The 16,776-nt window shown below is 38.4% G+C and overlaps 1 protein-coding gene across 2 annotated transcripts in view; it reads left to right on the top strand.

The window, feature by feature from the left end:
* The window catches only part of GPBP1 (GC-rich promoter binding protein 1), a 37,117-nt gene that overhangs the window by 13,574 nt on the left and 6,767 nt on the right, over nucleotides 1–16,776 (top strand). The window contains exons 4-10 of one of the 2 annotated variants that reach the window (XM_075726310.1): nucleotides 3,844–3,963; nucleotides 8,595–8,752; nucleotides 9,241–9,464; nucleotides 10,131–10,197; nucleotides 12,555–12,739; nucleotides 13,566–13,703; nucleotides 14,186–14,350. In XM_075726310.1, the coding sequence (XP_075582425.1) occupies nucleotides 3,911–3,963; nucleotides 8,595–8,752; nucleotides 9,241–9,464; nucleotides 10,131–10,197; nucleotides 12,555–12,739; nucleotides 13,566–13,703; nucleotides 14,186–14,350 (990 nt within the window). In that variant the 5' untranslated portion in view covers nucleotides 3,844–3,910. The remainder of the gene's footprint in view (nucleotides 1–3,843; nucleotides 3,964–8,594; nucleotides 8,753–9,240; nucleotides 9,465–10,130; nucleotides 10,198–12,554; nucleotides 12,740–13,565; nucleotides 13,704–14,185; nucleotides 14,351–16,776) is intronic. The other variant, XM_075726311.1, reaches the window with a different exon arrangement.

The following is a 16,776-nucleotide window of genomic DNA, read 5'->3' on the forward strand; positions in this document are numbered from 1 at the left end:
ATGACACATTGGTTAAAGAATGGCAGATGTGTTTTGAGTTTGGGCTGTTAGGGAATGGTGACTTAAACATTCAGTGACAAGTTTTGGGCCTACGCTTTTGTTACCAGGAGAGTTTCTGAAAGCAGTGGAATCATGTTCAGAGCTGTAGTGTTTACCTCAATAAGCTTACTTCTGATAGCTGTATTAATGCTGGGAGTACAACAGCTGTTTTATCAGTGTTAATGAACAGTGGTTGATACGTTGTGTGATGTGTATGTAGAAGGCTTGTGAGCAGACAAATAGGTTCTTTATGTCTGTCAGTATAATTAAAGCAGTTTCTTGTAAATGCTTGTATGGGTACATACTGCTGACTTTCATTCTATTCAAATACTTCTAATTTTTTTTAAAATTTAAAAGTAGTCCTATGTTTCTGAAAGGCAGAAGTGTTCTTCTAAAGTAAATTGCTGATCAGTGTTACCTGTGTGCCTTAGTGGCTCCTCAGTCTTTGTAAAGGCAGGTCTTGTTTGATGTCAAGATGCAAGGATGTATCAAGAAAATTTCTAAAGAAGTCTCTTATGTATTTTTATTAATAACTTCAGTCATGAAATAGAATGTATGCTTATTAAATGTGTAGATAGTATGAATCTGAATAGAGGTTGCAAGTGCTTTGGGGGACACAGAATGCGGAAATGTCTCTGACTGCTGGGGATAGCTTAGGTAATGGACCTGAATAGCAGGAAAAAAGGCTTAGGTCAGACCTGGTAGAAGGAACTTTTCTAGTGATGGGACGTGTTGCAGAATAACATGGTAGTCTGTTGTTGGTCTAACTTAAGTTGGAAAGCAAGCAAGGAACAAACTGGTGTTTGGCAACCAAGCTGATCACGAAGGGTTTGAGCGTCCTGGCTGTGGCAGCAGAGTGGTGTTGCTGACATCCTATTCTCACTTTCTGTGGTCTGTTTTCAATTTACCAAAAATACGTTCCTGGGAATGAAGAGTATTCTAGAGCTATCAAATATCTGCCAGATCATCAAAACAGAGCTCATGCTTGTAATAAAAATGTTTTTATATTAAAATACATTCTAGGACAAATTTGTTGGCAATATCAGAAAGCTGGCATCTGTAAGGGTATTTATGAAGCCTGGTAAAACATGGATTGGCAACTTAAAGCTGGGTAGGCTATGTACTCTAAAATATAGTTTTAAAAAAAGATGTTAATATGTTTGGCCTTTCCTGATCTGCTGTTTGTTTCCTAATTTAGTTATGGCTAGGGTGTTTGTGCCTATTAGAAGCTAGTAAGGTTTAATAATGAAAACACTCAGTTTTCCCATGTCTAATTGTCAGACCAATAATATGTGCACTCAGATGAGAGAAAGCATTTTCTTGACTTCGGTGGTGTGGAGGTCAGTATTCTCAATAGTTGCTTTTCTTGGTAGTCTTTAACTGTAAACCTGTGAAATTGGTCAGGTAGTGTTCTAAAAACATATCTGTGCTTTTGTTACTGCTGTTCTTTTATCAAAACCAGCTGGAAGAATTAGGCCTGAAAGAGGTTTTCTTTTATGGGCTTATTGAAATTTACAGATATTCTGCTCCTGACTTTGCATTCTGAGTATTGTGTAGTCTTTACCACTTCACTATACTGCTTTATAGGAAAGGGATTGACTCATCTGACAGGGCAGTGCTATCAAAAACATTTTTAGAGCTTTTGGTTGAAGAACTGAGAACATGAGGGAGACTTGAATCTGCTTCTAGAATAATTTTTGCAGGAAGAAATACACACCCAGTATCAGTGAGCTGTGGACAAAGCTCTGTTAAAAACACCTTTCCAGTCCTCGGATACTTGGTGATCACCAAATCTCACCTGAGCCCTTGATTTGTGTGCAAAAGGTAGGGATGTGTGAGTTAAGAATAAACTCTTTTCATGGCAGTTGGATAAATAGTAGTGCTCGGAAGCTTTACTAGTTTTCTGAAAACAGTAGGATAAATTTATGAAGAAATCACATTGTTAGTGCCTTTGTCCCATACCTAATAGCCGATTCACCAATGACTTAGTAATATTTCTTGGATCATTTGTTATGTTCTTACTTGGTATAAGCCTAATCTCTCCTTTTGTTTTTCAGACTGTAAGGTGCCTTGGTCTGAAGATTCTGTTGTTGTTGTGCTGATCTTCCAGTATTGATACCTGTCTTGATCCTTTCTAAACATTTCATTATTCTCCTGCTTGGAGATGAGAACTGTATCTGAGGGAAGGAGAACAAAAATTTTCTTGCTGCGGTTAGCTCACATTTAATTTGTTGTTTCTTAATTTAGCATCTCTTGTATTGGTTCATCTGTAAACATATACCCTTTTCTGTTTCTGTACCATTGCTGAACATGACTAATCAGTAAAAGTGCATTTGGTTCCTGTTAGAAAGAGAAGCCATTTTTGCAATGGTTCTGTCACTCTAGGACTTCCTTTATTTGTTTTTTATAAGTCTGACATAATTGGATTCTTTAGAAAATTTCTCTGGAATTTTTTTTGAGGTTAATTTAGAACAGAGTGTTGGATGACTTCAGCAGAGCAATTTATAACAAGTTTTTTGGGTGAAATAAACCTTTAAACTTGTCTCTATTTAGTGATAGTAGATTTGTGTGTATTGCCTTAAAGTTTAACTCTGGTATTGGATGTACCTAAAAACCTAAGTAGAAGCTCACGGCATAAAAAAAAGAACCAGCAGCTCAACTAAGTGCAGTTTAACACATGCAAATCTGTTGGACATCCTTTTAGAAGCTGGAACATTCTTGTCTGTCACTGGAAGTCTGCAGTAGACTGGTTCAGGCCAGAATACAACAATAATTATCAGTTACCAAGTTCAGATTCCACAGCTCTTACTAATACTTACTCATGTTAACAGCAGCCTTACATTAAAGTAAGCTACATCTATGCTCACTGACTAACAGATCTGCACTCTGTTGTGCAGAGATGTGGAATACACATTTATTTGGGTCTCCCTGTGAAATTCATGTGGGTGTTTATTATGTTTTCACAAGCTGAATTTCTAATAGTGTGTATATCATACTTAAAATATTTTTGAGTCATTGACAATTTTGCAGGGTCTAGCTGCAGAGCATGATTCAGATACCGCTATAATTCGGGCAGTGTTTCATCCATTTCTTTCCTTTCTGTGCTTTCAGTTCAGCTTTAGGTAATATAGTTCACATTATCTTGCATTCTCTTGCTTATTGAGAGATGTTTTCCTACCTGTGGAGAGAGTGTGGGGTAGAAAAAGTATTCTTGGGTTTTAAGCCATTACTTTCTCTGGCCCATTTCCAAACTAGAGAATCTTACTGGGTTTTGACACTATTTCTGGACATGTAGACTCTGTTTCCATTCAATCTAGAGATAGTATGGGGTTTGTGGTGGCCCTAAGCATTTAGTTTTTTTGTAAGGAACCTTAATATGGCCTCTGAGATTAACTTTTGGGGACTAATTAAAAAGATAAGTTTCTTCTAGGAAGCTAATGAAACAGCTCCTGAAATCCATTCTAGATAGTACCAGAAAGTACTTCAACAAGCTAATTTTGCTGCAGCTTTCTGGATCAGGCCTTACACAAGATGCTTCGTCCCATTTATAAGATCAAATAAAGGGAACAATGTTACAGTTGTATTTTCATGATACCTGTGATATATTTGATTAGTATGACACTTGGTAATAAAAGCACAAATGTGATGCTATAAATAGATGAGGACAGTTAGATTCTAAACCAGATCTGTGTGAGAAAATAATACCAGAAAAAAGAAGGGAAATAATGATCAAAGCACCACAGTGTGATCCTCTTGTAACATAAGCATCTGAAAAGTACTCATGTCTTGTTTTTCCAATTACAGGGACTTGCCATGAGGTGCTGAAGCCTTGTTTCATTGATTTGGAGAGACTGGACCTAAATGGCGCAGCATGACTTTGCTCCAGCCTGGCTTAATTTTCCTACTCCACCATCATCAACAAAAGTATGTTCTTTGTTGTTCTTTTGAACAGGCATTTATACTTCTCATTATTAGAGAAGTATAAATGTCATAACCTCAATCATAATAAAAATGCAAATCTGTATTAATAGGGTGATAACAGAAGCTATCTAGCAAGTCTTGTCATGATTTAAGTAGTTGTACCATGGTACAGTAGAGTTTTTTGCTTGAGCAGCTGAGTCATGGAAAGAAGCATGAACCTGGCCACGTTATCAGAGCTGTTGTTGGATTAAGATTGCCTTCATCAAGAGTTTAAAAAGAATGATTGTATTTTGTGCTAGAAGTATCAAGAGAGGTGTGTACTTGATGTTCTTGCTTCTGATTTTGCTCTGTGTCCTATACATTTTACAGAAGTGTTAATCTATCATCCAGGTGATTAAAAAAATGCTTTTGAAATAGGCTTTCTGAAATGGCTCTTCAGTTGCTGGTGGGATGCTTGTTACTGCTGGCGGAGTGTGGCACTTTCAGATAGTTGTGCATCTGCACTCTGGTTGTTTCATCTAGACTACTATTACTTTATACAATGGGGCAGCTTGGAAACAGGAAATAGCAATCTCTGAATCGTTAGGATTTGTAAGTATTCTAGGAAGTCATGAGTATGTCTGTCATAAATGTTTCCTTTTTTCTGGCCTGTCCTCCTTCTCTTTCTTAACTTGTGTGAATGCAGAAGCAGGGGCAGCACGGATATTCAAACTCCTGTCATCTATTTCCCTATTTGTAGACCTGTCTTTTTAATTATAATCTTTTGAATGCAACATATCTGCAGCTATGAGAGTGGCATTGCCTTACTTTAATGTATTTATGGAAGTTTCTTGCTGTCTTTCATGTCCATCGAAAATGTTTAGCCTTTTATAAACTTACGGCAATAGGCTTGCGCTATTGTTAAATGCACAGTTAGCTGTCAGTATTAGTTGTGTTCCCATTCCTTTGGTTATATATGCATGCATTTTTTTAGTCAGGTTGTTGAATGTCCTTATTCATATTGCTCTATTTATCTTTCTTCTACACGGACCCAGCTAGCTTCTTTGTTTAGCATAGTCTATCAGCAACTCTCAGTTGCTGTTCTGGGAACATGAGGCCTGTCTGTTCCAGGATGGTTCTTGCGATCTGGTTTTTTTCATTCTACTTGACTTCTGATACATTCAACTCTTTTGATCTGCTTTTTCCAATTTAATACATTTTCAATTGGAAAAGCAATCAGAACTTAGTTTAATATGGTGTCACAATTATGAAACAGTCTCACCACTTATTTCAAGAATCTGCTGGAAGAGCTTTACCTGCATGCTTAAAGTGTCAGTATAGCAGGACAAAAGTAAGTTCCAGAACTATTCCAGTACCACTTGAATATATCTGAGGTATGGGTTGTATTTTTCACCTCATTTCTGAATTGTGGGAAATTTCATTGCAAGCACATGTTGTGGACCCTGTTCTCTTTCATGATTCTTTGCCTCAAGGGATTTAGATAGACTTTCTCTCATGTCTTCCAAAAACTCCATAGTTGTGTGCTTTATCCATTGTAGTCTTTGTGCTTCATTGTTTGAAATACAGCTTATTTTCTTGCATTACCTCCTTAGTCACCGATCAGTGTTCAGTGTTATATAGCACATTTGGATATTAAACAGTTGCAAAGGCTTTTTGGTCCTACCCCACATGTAGTAGCTCTTAATTTACGGAATAAGGCTTGTCCTGTCATTCTGCTACAAGACAGGCCTCAGATGCTGTGGCCCCCTCTCCCTGCCATTTCCTAGAATAGATTTGTTTCTGCTTCCCGTATATCAACAAAGCAGGTGAAGAGGAGAGCAGAAAGAGGGATCGAGATGAAGAGGAAGGATGGGGTGAGGAGGGCAAGGTGTCTCACGCAGAATGGGGCTGGGGTGAGGCTGTGGTATCAACAGCTTTTAGACTTGAGAAGAAGAAACTGAACTCTGCCAGGTCAGTTTTTATTTCCCTGAAGAGGCAGTTCTAGGAATTGCATCTTCAGGAGCTTGGTTTCCCCCCCTCGATCCTGGGTAGCTGAGACTTTTCCTGACATAGATAAAGGCTAGCATTAGAAAAACCTGATGCCAAGAAACTGGGATTGTGAATGAGCTTTCTTAATGTGACTGATACAGATTACAGCTTGACTGAAATCCATCTCATCTATTGCTGATGATTTCCTCTTAAGGATAAGCTTTTATATTATCTCCCTGTCACTTATATAGCAAAGTCCACCTAAACAGCTGGGTATCCATTGCTCAGTAGCTTTCGTTCAGGTCTGGAACTCCTGTATTTGTGTCAGTGCAGTATTGCAGTTGGGCAGATGGAAATGGAAGGTTTTGTGAATAGTGAAGCCATCTTGGGGTATGGATGAAACTTTTCAGAAAGGATTGCTGTAAAACATGTGTGGGGAGATTGCAGACAGACTGGTAAACTCAGTTTTGCAAGCTTACTTTTACTTCATGTTAAGCAGTAAGACTTCTTATACTTCAGAAATCTGTGTTGCTTGCTTTCTTGGCTGGCTGAACCTAGTCAGTTAATTTCTCAACTTCCAAAAATTGCCGATAGATTTCCTGTTGATTACAAAGTTTACTGTCATCTCTGCTGCAAGAGACTTGATAGACTGATACCTCCATCATGTGGGGAAAATGCAAACTGCATGATCTTTGCACGCAATTTAGAGACTTTAGGTTCGTTATGTCATGTACAACTCAAGCACTATATATAAAATGCTGTCAGTTATACTTTGTGAAAATGTGATCGTTCTTCGAAGTTCATACAAAAAAATGAAAGCTAAACTTCAAAGGCAATATGAGAAGGTTGTTATATATAAATAAACGCATGAAGCCATCTTCTAAAATTTCATCTGTGATCAACAGATCTGGAGCTTTCTGTAATTTTTGACAGCTTATTAAAAATTTGTAAGGATTTATTTTTTACTTAAGTATTGAGATTCATTATAATAATTTTGGAACTACTTAGATCTTTTGATTGAAAAAACAGAAAACCACAAGAAACTCTCTCCAGGTTTGTTAAGGAACTAATTGACTTCTCAGGTCTCAAATTGAGAGGGCAATCCTTCTTCACATGCTTTGTATTTTAAACATATCTGTTGCTTACTTGAGTTTGAATTTTAAGCAGTGAATTTTGAACATCACCTTGAGTTCTGCTGAGGCATTGGCAGTAGAGCTTGGGTATAAATCTTGTCATGTGATTGTCTCCTGTGGGGACAGGGGTGGTAAGAAGAAGGAAATAATTTCCTTCAACATGTTTTCCAAAGTAGTTAAACCTATTACTGTGATTTCCTTTTTTTATTTTTTCCCCTCTACTCACTTTGATCAGTGGAGTACTTTAAATATTAATATAGCTTGATTAGACGTTAATAATAACTGTTGAAATAAACTTGGGGATTTCATTTTCAGACATACACCATTACTGCTGGGTTTTTTTTTCCCTGAATGTTACTCAGTCTGGAGAGGGAGGAGTTTCAGGCAGTGAAGTTGATACTTTGGATACAGTGAAGTTGATATTCCCTGGAATCATTTGGTTTAGTTTGCTGACACAGAACATTTCCACACAGCTGTGTGCATTTATGCATTTGTAGCTCTTGTGGCCCTGGGCTGTGTTGGATCTATTGTACATGTGCAATACAACGGCCGTATATTTGCACAGTAAGTCTGCTGCGAGGGAAGAGGGCTTTGCTTCATCTGCATCAAAGACTGGCTGTGTGGCAGGGAGGTGCTGGGTAACACAGCCCTCTGCTCTTGCTCACTGGGAGATCTGTGGTGTGAACAACAATAAGGCTAAGCACTACTTTTGCAGAATGAAAGTTTATTCTTGAATTTTTAAGATGTAACAGCAAAAGAAATGTTGTAGTGTTAAAATAGTAAAACCAGATGGAAGTAATATGGAAGACAGCTGCTGTAAGATGTGATCTTTTTTGTTTTAATCCCCTTAGGTATGAGTTCTAGTCAGGGTGTATTTTGATTTCTGAGTGCTGTTCTCAATATAAGGTTTTACTTTCTAAAGTACTTCCTACTGATATATTAAGATTTATTTCTTTTAAAATTTCTACAGTGCCTACTTAAGCTGATAATTTGAAGTATATTTGTGAATCTGTACACTTTTGATTCTAGGTTTTATTTGTGTTTCATAACTGGTTGCATTTCCCTTCTTAAGTTATAATGACAAGACTAGTAAATTGGGCCTTTTTTGGGTACAGCTGCCTCTGGTGGAAGTGACTCCTTGCTTTCTATGGATGCGCATCTCTGACCACCCAAATTAAGATCCCAGACTTCTTTTCTGCCTTCCAGACTGTGATGTCCTGTCCTTTCTTACCTTTTCTATTTTTCCTCTGCTACAACATGTCACTTGTGCTCTGTTCTGCTGCCAAACAAAATAGACAATTGGAATTTTACCTTGTGTCACAGGTGTGGTCCTCGGCGCTGTTTCAGTGTCCTGGAGCAGAGGATACAGCTTCCACTTTGCTAGTGTGGGGGATGGTGACATAGCTCTGAACATATGCATACTTGAGGACTGCTGCATTGTCTGTCATTCAAAGTCTTTTTAAAAATAATTTGTATACACCATGAGTAATGTCCATGTTACAGTTCTGATAATTCAGTTTTGTTATTAATCAGATATCTCAGGTCTACCACTTCTGCTCCTTTACAGTCATCACTGAACTTTGAGAAACATTCTGAAAATTTTCCGTGGACAGAGAATCGTTATGAAGCAAATCGCAGAAGACACAACTCCTCAGATGGGTTTGATCCTAACATTGGACGGCCTAATGGAGGTATAATTTAGCTTTCATGGAACATTTTGAATACATTTACATCATTGCTTTGTAGCGCTCTAGCTAGAAAAAAGTCTGACGATACTAGCTCTCCTATGCTAAATTCTTATTCTGTAGTAAAATAGAGGTAATGGAAAGACAGATCTTCTGGGAGAGGATGTGATGACTAAGGGGTTGGTTAAAGTAGTGTGATTCCAGGTGTATTTCTCTCTTAAAAAGAATAAGAGTGTCAAGTTAATATTCTAGCAAACAACATATAAATAAGTAGCCAGAAAAGGAGGTTTACTTGTCTTAATGTTGAACGACAATTCTCTTTCTCTGGGACTGTTTTGTAAGATTCTTCCTTGGTGCTTATGTGAATGAAAACTTGTTTACTGTGCTATCACATCCCAGAATATAGAACCTAACTTCTCTAACAATTTTGCAAAAGTAGAGTATTCTTTTAAAATTGTTTATAATTACATTTCTTTAAAATTCAAAAATCTAAGGACATTTTGGGAGAAAAGAGAAGAATGGTTGGCGTTCACAAGGCAGAAATGGTACGGAAAATATAAACCATCGTGGAGGATACCATGGCGGAGGTTCCCGCCCTCGTGCCAGTGCTTTCCACTGTGGAAAAGGCCAAGGACTGCATGAAAACAATGTACCTGATAATGAAACTGGGAAAAAGGAAGATAAAGAAGTACCGAAACAGTTTGAGGCTGAGGATTTTGTAAGTTAATTGTAATTATAATAAACAAGGTTTCATTGTTTCTGCAAGTGCCATTTTGTCCATTACAAGCTACTTCATGAGATTTCACCAGTTTCAGATCATCATATAAGGGATCACCCTTCCCATAGGTAAGAGGGTGTTAGTCATTTGTCCACTAACTTGTTTCTCCTTTTATATCCAGTTTTTATCATTATATGTTTATTATTGTCACTTAAGTGTTTAAGTGAAACTACAGTTGGGTTCCAGTTTACTGTGGTATGTGTATGTATTAAGTTCTACACAATTACCTTACTGGAAATCTGAAGTACTAACAAAGTGATCTTCCTGTCAATGGCCTTTGAGATCCCATGCTTCAACCTAGAATTGTAGGATGTAAGAGGAAGGGTGAGCTTCCTTTTTGAAGAACCATACATCGCTTTGGTTTTTTTTTCCCTTTCCCTGGACAGCTCATGTAATAGTATTGACTGCTGCCCGAGATGTTTTATTGGAGAAGAGAAACAAGTGAGCATTGGCCTGTGTGGGTTTGCAGGGGAAAGTGTCTAGTCTGCCTCCATTTAAAAATCTTTGACAGCAGAGGTCATACTGCTGATATTAATGTGATTCTTTATTCCATTGGTCCCACAATTCAAGCCTTACTTTTTTAATAATGATAAAACTTTCTTTCAGCCATCTTTGAACCCTGAATATGAGAGGGAACCAAACCAGAATAAATCTTTAGCTGCAGGTGTGTGGGGTGAGTATTTTTGATGTTTTTAAATGTAAAAATGTAGCGGAGATCTGAAGTTGTTTAATTTGAAGCAGAGGATTTTTTTTTTAGAAATACAAAGGTATAATTTAAATTATAAAGGTATAGATTGAAATTGAGGAAAATTCAATATTGTTACAATGTAAATATCTTTTTGTTAGAGAGGTAACACTTCTATTTGAATATCAATCAATTGGTCTGTAGATGCAGTCACAACTAGGATTCTTTCTCAGAACAAATTTACGTCTTTTTTGTAAAGATGTCAAGAATTTATCTTCACCTTTATTTTCAAGAGGAAACTCAATGAAGGTGGATCACCTAAACTAGTGATGTGATTGCTAGCTGAAGACTTTGTAAAAGAAAGCTTCTGACTGATCAGAGCTGTTGGAAGAGTTTGGAGAGAAACATAGGAGGGCTGAGAAGAGCCGGTTAGCTTGCAGAGGTTTAAGGTCTCTTCCTGGAGAAGCAAATGTCATAAGCTGTTGGTTGTGTTTACGAATTACTTGTAACGAATCCAGTCCTGAGAACGCGCCTTGTACTGAACTGTAGTCTGGGACTGTTTTCTCATCTCTACCTGATTAAATTTGGCTACCACTTTAAAATTCTATGGGCTTTACGTAGTCAATTGTTCACCCTTAAGAAGGTGGCGGCTTTAGACTGCAGAGGTTTTAAATTAATAAACTTAACTCAAAATAAGAACCTTTATGAAGAAATAACTTTAATTAAACATAAAAGTTGCTACTTAAACTGTTGCTAATACTGAGATCTGAAACTTGTTGCTCATTTTAAATAATACTAAAATTTGCTGATTCTTTTTGTCGTACTTCCCTAGTATGTTTTGCTCTCTTAGGTAACACTAGGTGTAGACCAACCCCTCAATATAAATATCTAATTGCTAAGAACTTTTGCAGGAGCCTAAACAATTGGACTGCTTTCCCATTTTCTGTGTTTAGCAGCTTTCATGTGAAAGACAGGAAATACAGTTACGTTTCAATGAAAGAGCAACAGTAACTAAATTCTTTCCTAACCATGTTGGGAAAAATTACATAGCAATTCGAGTGTTTTACAACCTTTGCAGCACTCTGGCTGTGGCTGCTGCATGATGTGGCTCAGTCTGATCTGAAGGAAGGCAAGCTTTCCAGGCTTTTTGGATGTCACTTTTCACAAGCAGAGGAGGGAGCGGTTCTGTTAGCGACATAAAATCATAGAATGGTTTAGTTTGGAAGGGACCTTTAAAGATCATCGAGTCCAAACTGTAAGCTACAGTGCAGTGGCTTGTTACAGCTTACAGCTTGGTATCTTACTTTATTACAGATCTGCTATTGCAAACCTTGATTTGTAATTGAAAAACTGAAATTAAGGCTATTATTATTCGCTTTTAAAGGAAACAATATTCAGGACAGGAAGAATGTTACCATCCACTTCTAATGCCTGTTAGAAATGTATGCTTCTATTAGATTCCATTTTACCTTGTGTATATGTGATGAAAGCATGCAAGTATTGTGAAAAGTCTTCTCATAAAGTGTGATGAGACCTAAGTATACAGTTATGAATATTTTGTAACATCTACCTGCTAAACAAAGCTAAAGTTACTTACGCTTTTTAAGATAGTTTGTTTTTTTTAAAATGTGGGATATGGTGACTCTGCCCGTGAAGTAGAAATGCTTGCAGGGAGAGGAGATAATCTTGGAAAAGGCTGTTAATGCATCATTGGAATGAATATTATTTAGTATGACAGTTGTGACTATGTTTCTTAATAGTGCTCTCTTGAACATGGAAATGGTGTGAGCTTCAGATGTTCTGTTATGCCCATCTGAGGCATGGAGGTAGAGAAACTGGTCATTGCCGTGGTCTAGATTAGTGCACATCTCTTGTCTCATGTTTATAGAGCCTCAGTGTGGAGCATTTGGTTCTGAACTGAGCTGTATGTAAATATATGAGCAGTTATTCTTTTAGTAAAGAGAAATATGAAAACCATAATCTCTTTTGAAGATTAGGTAACTATCAACAAGTAATAGTATTTGGATTTTAGATTTGCAAACAAGAACTGTGTGGCTGGCTTCTTTGAAGAGTATCTTTACTTTCTGAAAGTAAAACTTCTGCATTGCCAAGTGCAATATTTTACAAATGGTGGTTGTAGAATGGAACAGAACCTGTGTTTATCCAGGTTTGTACAGTGTGTTATTTGTGGAACTAGTACTGGACTAAGTTCCTGACTTATGCCTGTTTGCTCTGGACCATATGGCTATCCAGTACCTTATGAACTAGAAACTCAAGATTGTATACACATGCACACACACACACATATATACACACACATGCTCTTGGTTTTTTTTTTTTTCCAGAATACCCTTTGAATCCTAAATCTAGATCTCCGAGAATGCTGGTCATTAAAAAGGGCAGTACAAAAGAACTGCAGATATCTGGATTCCCAGTAGTAGGAAGTCTTCATTCACAGCCAGTAAGGAACGGAACTGGCACAAGTGTTTATAAAGGATTAGTCCCTAAACCTGTGACTCCACCCGCAAAGGTGAGTCTTGGATACTGGTGGCATGAACAACATGCTGAAAAAAATCATGCTGTAATTCTGAATGTGCTTATTTCACCCATGAAGAGTGCTGTTCCTAGACTGTTGTGCTTTCAACTCCTGCTGAGCGCAGCACACTCCAAAAGTGAATGGAACCAACTTTTTCTTATTTTTATTTTCGAACTATGCTGCAGTTGGATCTGTTTCTCATTTACCTTTCTTGAGAAGTGCAAGAGCTGTCCAAGTGAGAGTGAAAAGGGTGTTTTTAATTTACAGAATAGCAATGCCTTTTGTAGATATGATTTTTAACAGAAAAATAGATACCTAGTGGAGAGGTACAGTCAGCATAAAAATACCTTCAAATTTATCTCAGTTATTGACAGAGATGATGTTGCAACCTATTAGTGTCATTCTGGTCCCTTTCCGAATGCACCTTGGAATCAACATGGAATGTTCATCTCTTGATTTTGTTTCAGGAGTTTTTCCGTGCTCCTGAGAGCATATCATGGAGTAGTTCTTAACTCTATAACATTCTACATCAAAAACAATACTTTCAGCTGTTGACAACTCATATTTTGATTCTTAATAGCTCAAATATGAGGGTCTTAATTGTTTTGCAATTTTAGTCTTTGTATAAAAAGTGTAAACAGTATTTATGAGTGGTTGAGTTGCTCATAAACAGTCTCTTTTCCACAAGAAAACAGGTGTTTGCCCTAAATTATGGTGGTGGTTATGATTTGCTTTTGCTTAGTCATTTTTCAGAAGATTCCTGAAAATAATCCTATTGTAGTTAATGACTCTTTACATTTCTGTTTAAATTTTTGTTCAGCCTACACAGTGGAAAAGCCAAGCAAAAGAAAATAAACTTGGGAATCCACTTCCTCATGAATCTGCATATGTTGGCAATTTCAGTCCTTTTAAATCAGCTGCCAAGGCGTTTACTGTATCACAAAATTCAGTGAAAGAGGTAAAGCAATGTCTGTAGTTTTTATCAAATCTATAAACTGTTTAATTTGGTTAGATAAGGTGATCAGTAAGTTTTATGCAGAATTGTATTAAATAATTTTTTTTGGAAGTTAATGTGTGCAAAATATGGAAGGCACTTCACTGGCTGTTAAGTACTGCACAGTTTGCTTTGTAGGTTTGATTTGGAGCAAAAATGGTGCACTAGGCAGTATAACCTGATAGGTTTAAACTTCAAAACTGCTAATGGCATGATACACTTCAGAAGGTCCACTGTTCATTAGCAGTGCTCTGTAAACCTGCATCTCTGGGTTTACATGTAAGAACTGTATATACTGAGATACAAATACCTTCTCTCTGCTTTTGGCTGTGGACATATGTGAAACCTGAAACTACGGGTGCCAGGGAGTCTTTTTGTCTTTCATTCAAAGTTTTCTAAATGAATAAACTTCTAATATTCTTTCTTTTTCTGACTCCCTACATTAGTGTAATCGGTCAAATTCATCCTCCCCTGTTGACAAAGTTGGTCAGCCTCGTTTAACAAAATTGACAAGAATGAGGACTGATAAGAAGAGTGAATTTTTGAAAGCATTGAAAAGGGAAAGAGTGGAAGAAGAACATGAAGACGAGAATCATGCTGGGCAAGAGAAGGTAGTTTTGTTCATACCTACTGTAGATCCAACAGTACTGGTTTCTAGATGGACCATAAACTACTTTTTATTTTGCTGTAAACAGCTGTTAAGTCATGGTCTTGGGTCTCTAAATGAAGGAGAGGAATTACATTTTGGTGAATTTAATAAAGTTGTTCCAAGTACTGCTCCTCCTCCAGTGCTTCTTAGTAGTTTCTCTTTTTCTTTCTGCAGTATCTGTTCATACTTGTTAATAACTCGGGTATATCTGTGTCTTTATCAACAAGAAAAAGAATAAATTAAGCTTAGTATGCTAACCTAATCACAGAATCATGGAATCATTTAGGTTGGAAAAGACCTTTAAGATCATTGAGTCCAACCGCTAACCTAACACTGTCAAGTCCACCACTAAACCATGGCCCTAAGCACCACATCTACACATCTTTCAAATGCCTCCAGGAATGGGGACTCAACCACTTCCCTGGGCAGTCTGTTCCAATGCTTGACAAGCCTTTCAGTGAAGAAATTTTCCCTAATATCCAATCTAAACCTCCCCTGGAGCAACTTGAGACCATTCCCTCTCGTCCTGTAACTTGTTACTGGAGAGAAAAGACTGACACCAACCTTGCTGCAACCTCCTTTCAGGTAGTTGTAGAGAATGATAAGGTCTCCCCTCAGCCTTCTCTTCTCCAGGCTGAACAACCCCAGTTCCCTCAGCCGCTCCTCATAAGGCCTGTTCTCCAGACCCTTCACCAGCTTTGTTGCCCTTCTCTGAACACACTCCAGCACCTCAATGTCTTTCTTGTATTGAGGGGCCCAAAAGTGGACACAGTATTCCAGGTGTGGCCTCACCAGTACCAAGTACAGGGGGACAATCACTTCCCTGCTCCTGCTGGCCACAGTATTTCTGATATAAACCAGGATGCTGTTGGCCTTCTTGGTCACCTGGGCACACTGATGGCTTATATTCAGGCTGCTGTCGACCAACACCCCCAGGTCCTTTTCTGCTGGGCACCTTTCCAGCCACTCTTCCCCAGGCCTGTAGCATTGCATGGGGTTGTTGTGACCCAAGTGCAGGACCTTGCACTCAGCCTTGTTGAATCTCATACAACTGGGTGCAGCCCATTGATCCACCTGTCCAGATCCCTCTGTAGAGCCTTCATACCCTCAAGCAGAACAACACTCCCGCCCAACTTGGTGTGGTCTGCAAACTTACTGAGGGTGCGTTTGATTCCCTCATGCAGATCATTGATAAAGATACTAAACAGAACTGGCCCCAGTGCTGAGCCCTGGGAAGCACCACATGTGACTGGCCACCAACTGGATTTAACTCCATTCACCACAACTCTTTAGGCCCAGCTGTCCAGCCAGTTTTTTACCCAGCGAAGAGTATGCCCATCCAAGCCATGATCAGCCAGTTTCTCTGGGGCGGGAAATGGTGTCAAAGGCTTTACTAAAGTCTAGGTAGACAACATCCATAGCCTTTCCCTCCTCTACTAAGCGGGTCTCCGTATCATAGAAGGAGATCAGGTTAGTCAAGTAGGACGTGCCTTTCATAAACACTGTGCTGGCTGGGCCTGATCACCTGGTTGTGCTGTACATGCTGTGTGATGGCACTCAAGATGATCTGCTCCATAACCTTCCCCTGCACCGAGGTCAGACTGACAGGCCTGTAGTTCCCCAGATAATCCTTCACACCATTCTTGTAGATGGGCGTCACATTTGCTAACCTCCAGTCAACTGGGACCTCTGTGGTTAGCTAGGACTGCTGATAAAGGATTGAAATTGGCTTCGTGAGCACTTCAGCCAGCTCTCTCAGTACCCTTGGGTGGATCCCATCTGGCCCCGTAGACTTTGGAGGGCAGTGTTTCATACCTTGAATGTTAGTTATCCTACAAGCCAATTAATTGAAAAACTTGGTTCTGCTTCTCAAACCATTTCTTTTCTAATTAGAGTGCTTAGCTGGAAGTTATCTATTCTTGGTCTATTCATAGGACCAATAGTTCAATTTATGCATATATAAAGAACCTGTGTTCACTTTCTAACTGAGACCTTGGAGGCCTATACCGTGTATATAATATGTGTCAGGCTTCTTTCAATATGGATCGGTTTATGCAGTGCTCGGCTGGCACCAGAGAATATTTGTGTCAGTGCTACCAGCTGCCAACGAGCCATAAGCATAGTTACCATACGTAGTCCAAGTGAAGGTAAGTATTGTATTATTCAGGATGAGGTGATTATAAGCCTGTTAGCTGTAAATGAGTGGTTTAAAGTGTTTTAACAAAACAATAAAACATCATAAATTAGACATCAGCCAGATAAATGAGTGGTTTTGAGGAAGGTTTATTTGGATTCAGAGACGTGAAAAAAGAAGGAGTGCCAGTGTGTATTGCTCATAAAAATAACATTGACTTCTCTGACCCTGTTCCTATCCAGGCAAAATAAAAT

The sequence above is a fragment of the Pelecanus crispus genome, chromosome Z, assembly GCF_030463565.1.
Source record: "Pelecanus crispus isolate bPelCri1 chromosome Z, bPelCri1.pri, whole genome shotgun sequence".
NCBI lineage: Eukaryota > Metazoa > Chordata > Aves > Pelecaniformes > Pelecanidae > Pelecanus > Pelecanus crispus.